The following is a 13728-nucleotide window of genomic DNA, read 5'->3' as shown; positions in this document are numbered from 1 at the left end:
CGTAGGATTTTTAACTTTACAAGTAGTTAATCATAAATATATATTAATTGTTCAATGTCATGTATTGAAAAAATTAATGTTCTATTTGGTCATTTTATATTCAACCACAATTTTTACTAAATATTAATGACATGCTTTCGATGAAGCAGCAATTTCAACCATAATTTTAACCAAACACATAATTTAGATAAAACTACCACATAAAAAAGTAATTTTTAAAAAATTATTTTTCTCAAACCACAATCACAATATCAAACATATTGTAATGAGATCAGCAACTACGTTTTCAACTCGAGTTTTCTTTTTCTTCAATTTTAAGGTCAATGTCAAGCTTAGCTTTTTCTTTACTTTATGATAGGGAGGTCAATGTCAAACTATGAACAGCTATTGGGCTGTAAAATTCAGAACTTAAAGGGCAAGACTTTGAATTGCAACTTACATTGATACTCTTTTAAGCAACTTGTACATTTCAAAAACATTATTCTCTTACCATAGACAGTGGCGAAACCACACTGGGGCATAAAGAGGCAACTGCCCCCTTAACTTTTTTTAAAAAAAAAATTTTACATTAAAATATTAATATAATAGCTAAAGTCATATTTTGTAAAAGGTAAAGAGTCAAGAGACAATATACTAATGTGCTCTACTGCGATTGTCTGCATTCTTTCCTTACAAAGCCCATAGTAAAAACTTTTATCTTTGAATCCATTGAAAAATACTTCTAGCGTTTGAATTATAAGCTGGTTGTCTCAAATCTTTCTTTTATTTATGTTTAACAGATAGATAAGTAAAGGGATATGTGATGATTTTATTCTATGGAAAAATAAAAACTAATCAACGCATATAAAAAAGGAAACTGGAAATATTTCAGAGTGTCAGAGAGAACTTTTTATTGCTGCTTCTATGGCTTGTGATTATACTATCAAAACTTTCTATGTTTGATACTTTGATTCATTAGCTCCTTTGTGATATCAAAGTTTCATGGGCATTCAAGGCGAAAATCTCAAGGAATTACAAACATATACCATTTCTGTTATGAATTGTTTAATAATATCATTGGCATACACCTTAATGAGTTGGATGATCGTTTCACTGAGACGAGTACAGAGTTACTTCTTTGTGTGGCATGTTTAAACCCAAATGATTCTTTCCCTACTTTCAACAAAAAAAAAAACTTATTCGCCTTGCTCTTTTTTATCCCAATAAATTCTCTATAATGGACCTTGTGGTGCTTGGTGACATGAAGGTTTACGTGTTGTCAACAGCACCATACTATAATTTTTTTCATTTTAAAAATATTTTTAAATTAATTTCATTTGATATGAGTTAGTACATATATTTCAAATTGATTTCTCTATATAATGCATGTTTACATAATACATAATATCAAGTATTTATTAGTAATTTTTAAATTAATTTCTTTATATGTGGGATGAAAAAGAACCGATGCATGGGAGGTTGAGAGCTCCCTGTCTAGATAGGGCAATGCTGCAATCAGCTGAAATGCAAACAGTTTTAGTACACCCTCTGAGGAACATAGAAATTTCAAAACTGAAAAAAGGGGAGAGAGGGAGGGGGGAGACTTATATATACCTCCCAAGTTGACAAGTCACTTCCACGAGTAGGGTAAGGTCAATCAAGCTGCAGCTCAATAAGGAAAGTGCAAGCTTCAAGATCTCGGAGCTGCATGTAAAACTTGCATTGTTAACTTTATAACAGAAACGTAGTGATGGTGAAAAGAAAGCACAATAAGGCTTGGGATCAATTACATATTGCTCACCTGTTCTTGTTGTTAAAGTAAGGAGGTGCTGATGCAGTCCCACTCAGGGTAGAATTGAAAGGTAATGGAAGAAGACCTCGGAATCCATCATCAATCCACCAAACTGCACTGATGTATTCAGGAACAAAAAATCATGGAGGAAGCCGATGCCATTCACTTCCGACACAAAGAGTAGAACCTGCAATATCCAGGAAACCCAAGAGGCAGAGCAACAATTTCACAAATCTTCTAATTAGAACTCGTTCTTTTTCCATCCTGAAGCTACTACCATAAATTTTGCTACATTTACAAGTATTCTCGAGTACAGATGACTTGCTAAATATTCACAATTTACTTTCTCCATCACCAAAACAAGCCACAACAAAAAAGTTCTAAAAAATTAACAATTGACACTATAATATAGACTTCTTGCATTCATTAAAAGTTAGAAGGTCTAGGACAGCAGATGACTTTTTTCCAACACAACATGTTGCAAGAGCAGTAGCACCGCCCAATAAATAAAATCAGTGAGAACGTTCTTACAGTGTATTACTCCAAAATATAGATTATACCTTTCCCTACATCATCATGGTGCTCCAAAATTTTGTAAGCCTCAATAGCCATAACCATTAATCAATGAAAACGTGTGAGCTTGGGATGCAGATAATATCAGGCCAAGAACTACAGGCCTAACAAATTTAGCTATCTGCATGAAAATGCTACATAAGTTTAAAGCTCATAAAATAGACACAGAAATATAGAAGAATAGATAAGAAGCCTACCAAAACCAGCCAAGAACTGTCCTGGGGATTATACTTGTCTTGGAAAAGATCAGGAAAGCTTCCAATGACAGCTGAAGCAGCAACACAGACAAAGGGGTTTATTGGATAAAGGAACCTGCTGGTTAGAAATGTATCAGTCATCATAACATTTGACCATTTCTTGTCTACTTAGATTGGCACTGTACACAGGATTGAGCATCTATTTATCTATAAAACATAGATTAATCGACCAAAAGGACATTTTTTATGCAAAGCAAATAACTTAGAATGACAGCACATTTGCAGCTACATCAAACAAAAGATTAGAAAAAAGTGAGATGATAATCCAGATCTTGATAAAATAGTTATATTACACATGTTTCCAGCATAAAGTTTGTGTAAATTGTGTCATGATGTAAACTCTCTATCAACATCTTCTATGAATTTGTGATCGGACAAGAAAAGGTAGGATTCACCATTGTCAGGGAAGTTTTAATGGTGCAGTTGTGTGCTTTACATGTGAGGAGGAAAAAAACAAAATTATTTATAAAATTTCAAGAGACTTTCTTCCATGCCCACAATATGTTGCAGTAGAAGCATTCAAATGAAGGAAACACTTCCCCTACTGATGTAATATGAATGAACAAAAACCATATTAAGTACTGCTTAGAGGAAGAGTCTATGACACGCCAGACTGCATGACATGATTCTTATACATGCCTTTACTCATGCAAGCTCACTCCAATGCATATCTTATAGTAGCGACTTGGATTCTTCTTAGAGAGCAAATTAAGACCATCAGGGTCAAACAGACATTTCTAGATTAAAGTTTAGTTGATTTTGCCAAAGAGCTTTGGAGAAAACAAAGTTCGTAGTTCATATTCATGACAAGACCTTTCCTTTTTGTTCTCCAATTTCAAGTTACATTCCAATAAATAGAAAATTAAGAACATCAATTGTAACTCATGAACTTCCACTCAATTCAACTAGAATTACCCTATTAGATGCTTCGTATCGAGTCTAAACTTTCAACACCCTTTCTTGCTGTTCTTGAACTAGGCAATATCCTCCTAAACTCTGATTTTAAATAAATTTAAGTGACGTAGAATATGAAATCTGAATAACAAATGATCATTTCAAATTATTCATCCAGACAACTATAACCCCAAAAGCTGCTTGATAGTAATCATTCTGATGATTTGTAGGGAAATTTAGCAACACAAAAAGGATGCAATTACCACTAACTTGAGGCGGGTTCATTCTGCACTAGAGTTTATGGTAGCCAAAAGTATACCATAAACTAGGGACACAACTGCACACTAAGTAGACAGCAACCTCGACCTTATCATGAGACCAAACTTGTGTCTAAAACTGGGACAGAGTATCTTCAACAAGTTGCAAGTTGAAAGAAAATAATCTCGTGCCAATTTGTGCTACAAAAAAGTCAGCCTTGAGAGAGAACTCTATAGGCAACGTAAGATGTCACTGACCCTCAAATATAAGAAATTTACCGAGCCACAATTCACTAGAATTTCATTCGTAGTTAAGATTGGAGGTTCTAAATGGCAAGAAAATGAACATAGCTAACTATAGAACAATAAATTTAATTAGTGGAATGAAAAATGCCAAGAAACAAAAATATGGAATGATTTGCAGAAACATTCAAATCCATATCAAAACTTTGTACAGGAAGATATGCACAAGTGAATGCAAAAACCTAGGAACCTAGACTTTTAAGGCAATAGTGAAAAACAAACCTTTCTTCTTTGTGTGGTTGCAAAGACATAAACCCCAGCCAACAATGGACTTACAAAAAGAACAACAGAGGCGACAGCGCCAGCCGAAAAAGTTGGCTTGAATGTTCTACCCAAAGAGCAAAGTGTAATGGGCAAGAAAGCTAAAATTGAGAAGAGCCAGCCAAGAATTACTCCAATTGCTGCAACAGCAACAATTGGAGTTTCATTAGAATTATCTATGTTAGATTATATCTTGAATTAAAATTATTTTTATTAGAATTTTAGTTAAATCATAATATCAAGCTATGAATAATTAAGGTATGTAAGCTTTCATTAGGTAATAAACAATAATAATAATAATAAAAAATATTGAATCCTTTGAGAAAACTTTGCTAAAATACTCTCCCCCTTCTTCAGCATCCATCATTGTTTCACTTTTTTTTTTTCTTTTCAACTTTTACTTTTTGCTATGATATACTATTCAAAATTCAAACCAGCAAGAAGGGCCCATTCTAACAATAATTGCCCATTTCAAGGCTGCGCTTGGCCCATTTTAACGGCAAACCACCACTAAGAATGCACGTGATGAATGAAACCCTTCCTAAAAAACAACTAAATTAATCACTCGTACTTAAGAATCACAAAAAAAAAAGAGTAAATTACAATTTAGTCCTTTTATTCCTAAGGAACTAATAAATTAATACCTTTTATTTTATTTTAAAATTCATTCGTTGATTTCTCAAAAAAAGAAAAAAAAAAGTGCAAGCGTTGATTTGTTGACCAATTTTGACCGTCAAATTATTAATACGTGTTGCATTTTTAATTAATACTCAAGAATCGTGGTGATGAATAACTAATAGAAATACGGTAATAAAAAAATATGAAAAGTGTAGAGATTAAATATGGAGTTTTCAAGTTATTATTTTTTTTTTGTTGTGAAACTTAGTTTCTTAAAAGTTAACCTAAACAATAATTTTATAATGATAATCATATCACAACATAACAACCAAATCCTCAAGAAATTTTAGTTTTTGAGGTCTTTTAAAAATGTGTTCGGAACGATTTTCTCAAAAATTTATTTAAAATTATTTTTTATATTTTTTTATCGTTTTGATGTGCTAATGTTAAAAATAATTTTTTAAAAACAAAAAAAAATATTTTGATATATTTTTTAACGAAAAACACCTTAAAAACAATTATTATCATACTCTCAAATACCCCTTTATAAAAAAGATGTACTCAGAGGAAAGATAAATAGATGAGAAAAAATAAAAATATTTTTTTTTCAAAATGAAATAAATAAATATATATAATTTTAATCCTAAATGACAATATTTTTATTGTTTTTGGTAAATCCAAGTATGATTTTCGCTTATATCATCTATCTTTTTTTCAAGATTGACCTATTGAGGAAGTACTCTATAATTTTCCAAAAGAGAGTCTTAAACTTATTAATTTCTTAATTGCAAGACCACTTTATAGTTTAGTATTTACCATAAAATACAGAAGTTTTTTTTTTTTGGTATTTGCGCAAGCCTGTGAAGAAACATGTTTACACTTCATATGTAAGAAGGAAAAATCTGTCTCTGTCTCGGCGTGTATAGGGAAGAGAATTCGTCCATTCTTCTTCTTTTTTTCCCTCATCACGAGAACTGTTTTTCTGCTTTAAGCCTTTAACAAAAGTAAGATCGTGCATAGGGCATGAATGGAGATGGTGTAAACCCAACTTTTTATCCCTTTCCCATGCGTCTATTCATGTGAAAGAAGATTAATTTAAGGATTGACAGGGGAAATAATAGATCAAAAGTTGAGTTTAATCACAACATGACCAAAAACTCACCATATCATCGTTCGTATTGTATCAAGGCACAAGACAACAGGCAGTCATATAGCATATATACTCTATTTTGCATTAAAAACACAAGCCGTTAAGAGTTTATCTTCTGGTGTGGCCAAAACAAAGACCATTGGCCTCAAAAGAGTATTCAAGCACAGCAAAATGATCATACAGTTGGCAATATAGCCCCAAAGTTTAGACCACAAGGCCGATAATTTTGACAGCATCCCTGTCGATAGCATTAGCTTATTGTATTTTGGGCAAAACCCATATATAGAAAAGGAAAGGAAAGGATAACAGCCCGTAACCACCTCCTAGGTTCTTAACCAGTGTTCTGCATGCCAGCAGCAATACCCTTCATGGTCAAGATAAGAGTGTCCTCCAAACCAGGTCCATACTCACTAGTAGGGTTCAGTTTCACCAGTTCATCAGCTGGATTGCTTGATTCCATTATTTCCTTTGATATGTGTGGTCGTGTTGTTACGTTGTAGTTTGGATCACGGATCCGTTTCAGTGTGTAGGCCTGGCAGACATTGAGGGTTGTGATGTATGAATCACGCAGCCGCAGTCTTTGTTTCAAGTAAGGGTCTCCTTCAAGAAGATCCTTGTGTCCAGCAATCTGAAAAGGAAATGTATTAGTTTTCCAACTTTTTTAAATCAACTGCTAGTTACCTATTTTGATCATTAGGACAAGATTTGTAATTGGGGGCAGGGCATCGAATTTTGGTAGAGACTTAACATTGAAAAGATTCTGACTTTCTGTCGTTTAGATATTAGCAAAAAGTAGAAAAGGATGGATAGAAGTCTGGTATTTTCCAATTCTAAATACCCCTTTTAATCTGTAACACGCTGAAAAGATTAAGAGGAATTCTATCCTAGTGAATTTACCTGGAGAAGGAGGCCCTTGGTTTCCTCATAGTCGGCCCTCAACTTCTCGCCAAATGCCCATAGATCCTCAGAAACAAGGAGTTTGTCATTCAAGGCAGCGATTCCAGGGTCTCCCTTGGCGAACACCATTTCAACCAAATCAATGGTGACCCTAAAGAAAGGCCATGCATTGTACATCTCTTGCAGCATATGGAGATTTCTAATGTCCTTCTGAATGATATGTTTGAATGCTGCTCCAAAGCCTAGCCATACAGGAAGATGGAATCTTGTTTGTGTCCAGGCAAAGATCCATGGTATCGCACGTAGAGATTCAATTCCCCCACTAGGCTTTCTCTTAGATGGACGACTTCCAATGTTCATCCTACCATACTCCATCTCTGGTGTGGCCTACAATCATGAGAAAAACAAGCATTATTTACAGGCTTCTAATAACTCAAATGGCATCAGTAACAACATAGTACATGTTTTACTTACAAGACGGAAATACTCCACAAATCGTGGTTCTTTGAAAACTATAGAACGATACTCCTCTGTCGCAACAACTGCCATTTCGTCCATCAGGGCTCGCCATTCTGGTTTTGGTGAGACTGGGGGATGCATACCATGCTCAAGAGTGGCAGCTGTAAAACGCTGAAGCGTTCTAAAGCACAAGTGCTCCTCTCCGAAACATTTCTCAATAACTTCGCCTTGAACAGTGACACGAAGAGAACCATGAATAGTGTCTGGTGGCTGAGACAATATAGCAAGATGAGTGGGACCACCTCCTCTTCCAACAGTCCCACCTCGGCCATGGAACATTGTTAGCTTCACACCATATTGCTTAGCTACCTTTATAAGTTCCTCTTGAGCCTTGTATAACTGCCAGGCTGCAGAAAATCTTCCAGCATCCTTGCCAGAATCAGAGTATCCAATCATGACTTCTTGTATTCCATTGATACGGTTTCTATACCAATCTATTGAGAAAAGCCGAACCAAAGCAGCAGGAGCTGCCTCCAGATCTGCAAGCTTCTCAAATAGGGGAACAACTCTTAATGGTTGTTTTACATGGCATTCACGCTGAAGGAGCTCAACTGCAAGCACATCTGATGGGGCAGTTGCCATAGAGATGATGTATGCTCCAAAGTTATCTGCTGGCAGTTCAGCTATGACATGAAACGTGTCCAACACATCAGAAATTTCTTCTGTTTTTGGAAGATCAGGACCAAACAGTGGGCGCTTGCCTCTGAGCTCTGATAAAAGCCATTCCTGCCTTCGTTCTTCTGACCACTCTCGGTAGGAACCGATTTCCAAGTGCTTGGTAATGGCATCTAAGACATCAGTGTGACGATCAGACTCTTGTCTAATGTCAAGTCTCACCAATGAAAGTCCGAAGGTGGAGACTTGCCTCAAGAAATCGAGAAGGCTTCCATCAGCAATTGTTCGGTCACCACAAGAGCACAGTGATCTATAACAGAGTTCCAAAGGTTCCAAGAACTACATGAAATTATAAACCCAATCATTACCATGTCTATTTACATATAACTAAACACAACATGAATATATACTTGCAATTAAAAAAAAATAGGAGGGGGAGGTGAACAAAGATATGATACCTGCTCAACATTTATGAAAGTTGCTTCCTCTGGAATTTCAGAGATCCCATGGGATAGCAATTGACGAGAGCGTTCACGTGTCTGATACAGCTTATCCCTCAGCTCACCAAGAATCACACGATAGGGTTCATTTGGAGGTATTTGTTTCCAAAACTCTGCAACAAGAATAATGTGTATGATCATCACATCAGTAAGATAACTAATTTATGGTAAGAGACTGTCATTGATTAAGAATGAAATTTACAGAAATAAGAGGAAGCTATATTTAATAAACAGAAGGTTATATAGCTTAGGAAATTTTAGTAGGGTTTCCTACTTTGAGGATACAAAATGCCTTTTACCCCAAGTAGGGTTAGCAAGGGATAACTATAAGCGCACCACTATAACAAAATACTGTGACCACATTTTGTTAATCATGTCTCTTCAAAAGCATTGGTTGGGTTGGGAAGTTTTATGGGATGGGGGCAGCTATGCCTTGTGGAACCCATAGCCTAGTGGTCTCCTAATTAACTGAAGAAAAGGAAGTAAAAAACATATTTTGCTGATAAAAAATAAACCATCATGACACGGTGTTTATATGAATTGCTTTTTCTCAGTGTTCCGTAACAAAACAGGAACAGCTCACTAAAAAGACATCTATGAACAAACAGTGTATTGTTACGTGAAATGGAAATAAGAAATTAACAAAATAACATTCCGGATTTTACCTATGTAGTGTTTTGCATCTCTCTTAGAGGATCTGTGGAGTTCATCTGCGCGAAGACGAAGCTCATCACTACAGCGCCACATGGACAACTGCCAGGGAAAAACAAGAGAGGAAATTAGCACAACGACAATGAAAAGGTAATATGTTAGAAAAGGTCTCTCTATAAATAACGAAGCTCCAACAAAATACTAGCAGAGAGGGACTGAAAACCTCAAACATCAGATCCTCTATTTGGGAATAATACAAGTTAGCAGCCATCATTCTTGCCAACAAGCAAACATCCCTCGTGACCTCAGGAGTTACCCTTGGATTACCTACATTTTCATATCAAGCAAATATTGGCTATGAGCAAGAGAGAGTCACAGACTTAAATTTATACAAGAAATTCAAATATTCCCATGCCTAAGTGGAAACATTTTCATAGAAGGAAAAGATCATACCATCACGATCGCCACCCATCCAAGACGAGAATTGAATAAGAGGGGCATTGTAAGGAACTCGTTCATTAATACCAATGTTTTTCAAAGCGGTATCAACACGGCGCAAGAACTTTGGGACACCCTTCCAGATTGTCTCATGGAAGTAGCTCATTCCAGCCCTCATCTCATCTTGGGGAGTCGGAGGGGTTCTTCGAATCTCATCTGTACGGAAAGCAGCTTGGATCTACACGGAAAACAAATATACACAGAAAGGGGAAGGAACATTAGCAATTCTTTTGGTTCTATGAAGTAAAACATAACTGATCTGTATATGTTTTTAGTACGAGGGCATCTGCTGGAACATGCTGCAAACTAATTCTTAGTTCTGATGGAATATTTACAAACAACAATCCCATTCAAGTTGTATTACCCAAAAAGCCACTTTCTAAAGTCAAAACTTATACTTTGCAGTGTAACGGATGAGAAGCCAAATAACCAGAAGAAGAAGAAAAACGCGTCATAAAGTCGAGTCTGTAGTTTGTCTAGGAATTTGACAAATTGTTGGGCAGTTTATATACTCACTCAAAGACATAAAACAAATAGGAAGGCTTTGCAAAAGAGGAATTATCATAGATCCTCTTTCTCAGAAAAATCATTTGTTCAGCGACCAATGCGTCCTTTCATCAAAATTTCTGTACTAGAAAACCAATCTATCACCCTCACTTCAATTATCCAGGTAGCTTATGCATTTAGAATATAACATATTCTACTCGATTGAAGTTATTAACAGTTAATCAAGCTAATAATCTTTAGACATAGGAGATGTTCTTTCAAATTGCAGAGAAATTTACATTTCTATATTTCTTGCAGGGTAAAGGGGATTGCTACAAAGTTATAAACTTGCATGCAATATAATGTTGGCACTCGTATTCATTTAAATATATGCAAGAGATTTCTAATAAAATAAATGCAGAGTGACCTGTGGAATCAAAGGTTTAAGAAATAACATGAACACAAAGGTTGGTTTACAAATGTACAGAATAAACTATACTTTGTATAACTCAAAACAGAGTTTAAGCAAATAGATACCTCTCGCTGCAAAGCCTCATCAAGCTCCTGCTTATCATCAGGAGTGATATCTTTGGCATACAACTGAGCCAAGCAATTCCGTATCCTGGACAACAAGAGTAAGTAAAACAGGATGCCATCAAAATCAATCCTCAATGGGAAACGACAAGAGCTGAAATCTCAAAACAGAACTGTAGGGTTAGAAAACAAACCTTGCATGCTTTTGAAGCAAAGATCTTCGGACTGATTGCGTAGGATGAGCAGTAAAGACAAGCTCTACAGTCTGATTCTTCAAAGCATCAAAAACTTCTTCAGGAGACTTCTTCATTTCACTAACAAGTCTCTTGAGAGTTTCTTCAATATCTGATTCTGTAGTAGCATTGTTCTCATCAGCAAAGTCTCCCTTCTTTAACTTGTTCCGTCGACGATAAGCAATTTGAACTTCTTCGGCCAAATTGGCCAGGTTAAGCATGTGGGAGAAAGACTTCGCAATAACAATGGAGTCCCCAGGATCCAAACTAGTCAGGACACTTCCAAGCTCCTCCAATTTCTTGGGATCATGCTTCCCTTCATACTCAGCAGAAAGCTCATAGCACTCTTGGACCTAAGCAGAATGCATTAAGAGTTTCGTAAATTAATATACCTCAATACATAAACATTATTCATCATGTCCCAAAGCAAGGCCCAAAAAGTTCAAGGATGTATATTTCAATGTAAAACTTTTGATCAAACTAAGTAAGACCGTACACAATATGGTCTTTGATGCCTCTAAATCATCCAAAATCCCAGCAAAACCCCAAAAAAAAAAAAACCATAAAGATCTCAAATTTGCAGCATATCCAAAAGAACAATTCAGCAATCAGGTAATATTTGAGTGTTTTGCGCCTTGGAGAAATCGAAGTTGAGAACATATTTGTTCTCTTAATGATAAAAAAATAAAAACAAAAGTGAGATCAAGTTCAATAATGTTCACCGTTTCCTTGAGATCCTCTCCATGCAAATCTTGAAGAATGTCAAGAAACCGATCCAAAAGCAGAGCATCATACTCAATCAATTTGTCATCTTCACTCACTTTTCCAGGAGCCAAAAGCCTAAGTTGTGCATCAATCGATGCCATCTTCTCTAGATTCCTAGCATGACTGTGAGCCATGACTCAACTCCTCTCTGTTTCAATCAAACACAGAAAAAAAAGACCATTAAAATTTAAACAAACACGCAAAAAAAAAGACAAAAATCACAAAAATCTGATCGCAACCCAATAGAATTAAGCCTGTAAAACCAAGATTTCAATATGACAAAATCCTCGTGTAAAGAACAAGAAAAAAAAAGAGTAGGTTTGATAGAACCAATGAGTTGCATGTAAGAACAGAGGAAACAGAGTATATGATGTCAAAAAGTTGTGGTTTTGTTGAGGCCCAGATGGAAATTATTGAATACCTGAATCTGGAAGAGTGAGATTTGACAAGGAAGAGAGAAGGAAGTAGGGAGAAGGGGAGGGAGAGGAAGAGGGGGAGGATGAGATCGAGGGACAGAACAAGTAGCCTATATATAGAATAAAAGAAACAGAGGAAGGGGAAAAAAATTATTTATCTCTCTTTTTTTTCGTTGAAAACAATGTCAACTAGTGTAGTGGAACTGTATATCATTACTCGTTATTGAGATCCAACTCTACTTTTAAAAAAATTATCTCTCTTTTTTTTTCTCTGAAAACAATGTCAACTAGTGTAGTGGAGCTGTGGCATTACAGTGATGTTCGTTGTTAAGTTGCAACTCAATTTTTAAAAAAATATAAAAAAAAATTATTTTTTTTATTTTTAAATTAAATTTTTAATATTATTAATTCATTTTAATAGGTTAATATCAAAAATAAATTTTAAAAAATAAAAATAAATATTATTTTAATATATTTTTAAATAAAAAACACTTTGAATATCTACCAATATAATAGTTATTTTTCATTTGAAAAGTATTAAAATAATATTTTTTTATTTTAAAAAAATTATTTTAATATTAACATATTAAAAAAATAAATAATAAAAAAACTTTTTTAAAAAAACTTTTTCACGGATAATGCTGCTTCTGAAAAAGAAAACAGGCGAAACTTTTGCTATAACTGACGTAATACACTCTCTCTCTCTCTCTCTCTAAATATTTAAACTTTTTTATGAGAGAGAGATAGCTTTCTTCTCTTTTTTTTGTACCTTTGTGCTTGTCTTTTCAGACTTAGGTTGCTGGTTAGTGGTTACTAACAGAATATGCTTTCGGAAATGCTGTTTTTATTGATTTCTTTTTACTTTTTTTACCATCGATGATGGGATTTGGGATATTTTATTCTTTTTAAATATCTAATAGCTTTTTAAATTTCAAGAGGAAACGGAAAAGGAAAGATAGAGAGAATAGAAATTGCTTTAATGATTTCTATCATATATATATATATATATATATATATATATATATATATATAAAAGATCTGTTGTGGGATATAAGGACCGACCGTGTTTTTATTAGATTTTATCACTTTTTTTATTTGATTTAATTGAAAACAATGGGAAACAGAAAGATTATTGTAGTGTTGTTTTTCATTTACTCACATTAGCCTATTGAATATTGTACTTAGTTTTTACTTCTTGATATCCTTGAAATCTCTACTCCTTCACAAATTGGTCATTGTACTTAATTTATTTTCAATTTTATCCTTCTAAGGTCTTATTTCATGGTTTGATGTGTAGATTTATATTTATATTTATATTCTCTTGCATATCTTGTGTGTTATTGAGTATTTTATAATTGATGTATTAATTTTTACTTTCTATTTATTTTCATAGTTTAATGTATTGATTTTTATTTTAAATTTGTTGTTAAGAAAATTAAAAGAATAATGACTAAAATTAACAATGATAAAAAAAAAAGTTGTTTTCTTCTTTAAATAGGGGAAAAATCGATTTTTTCCCCTAAAATTTTG

The 13728-nt window shown here is 34.3% G+C and overlaps 1 protein-coding gene and 1 long non-coding RNA gene across 5 annotated transcripts; both read right to left on the bottom strand.

The window, feature by feature from the left end:
* Positions 1 to 1338: 1338 nt before the first annotated feature.
* LOC18095498 (uncharacterized) lies at positions 1339 to 4682 on the bottom strand. Its single transcript, XR_002976837.2, has 6 exons — positions 4278 to 4682; positions 2542 to 2656; positions 2332 to 2465; positions 1781 to 1958; positions 1594 to 1683; positions 1339 to 1498 (listed from the first exon to the last, which is right to left on the bottom strand). It is a non-coding gene; the product is annotated as an uncharacterized LOC18095498 (long non-coding RNA).
* A 1461-nt stretch (positions 4683 to 6143) lies between these two features.
* On the bottom strand, positions 6144 to 12368 carry LOC18095497 (phosphoenolpyruvate carboxylase, housekeeping isozyme). 4 transcript variants are annotated; one of them, XM_024599682.2, is made up of 11 exons: positions 12204 to 12368; positions 11740 to 11930; positions 10979 to 11370; positions 10788 to 10872; positions 9720 to 9942; positions 9490 to 9593; positions 9281 to 9368; positions 8574 to 8728; positions 7456 to 8454; positions 6982 to 7368; positions 6144 to 6712 (listed from the first exon to the last, which is right to left on the bottom strand). In XM_024599682.2, the coding sequence occupies exons 2-11, from the start codon at positions 11914 to 11916 to the stop codon at positions 6416 to 6418; spliced, it is 2907 nt and encodes a 968-aa protein (XP_024455450.1). In that variant the 5' UTR covers positions 11917 to 11930; positions 12204 to 12368; the 3' UTR covers positions 6144 to 6415. The 4 variants fall into 4 exon arrangements, with proteins under 4 accessions (XP_024455450.1, XP_024455467.1, XP_006370158.1 ...); XM_024599699.2 differs by having other exon boundaries at positions 11740 to 11926; positions 12204 to 12307; XM_006370096.3 differs by having other exon boundaries at positions 11740 to 11926; positions 12134 to 12283.
* Positions 12369 to 13728: the final 1360 nt, after the last annotated feature.

This window comes from Populus trichocarpa, chromosome 1 (assembly GCF_000002775.5).
Source record: "Populus trichocarpa isolate Nisqually-1 chromosome 1, P.trichocarpa_v4.1, whole genome shotgun sequence".
Lineage (NCBI taxonomy): Eukaryota > Viridiplantae > Streptophyta > Magnoliopsida > Malpighiales > Salicaceae > Populus > Populus trichocarpa.
Note: the sequence above shows the minus strand (reverse complement) of the source record. Positions and strands in the feature narration are given on the sequence as shown.

Bases quoted from the DNA above. Each gene is read 5' to 3' on its own strand.
- LOC18095497 (XM_024599682.2), bottom strand. From the start codon at position 11,916: ATGGCTCACAGTCATGCTAGGAATCTAGAGAAGATGGCATCGATTGAT. The intron at 11,371-11,739 runs GTGAACATTATT...CATTCTGCTTAG, and splicing joins GAGAGGATCTCAAGGAAACG to GTCCAAGAGTGCTATGAGCT. The intron at 9,369-9,489 runs GTTTTCAGTCCC...TTTCCCTGGCAG, and splicing joins TAGAGGATCTGATGTTTGAG to TTGTCCATGTGGCGCTGTAG.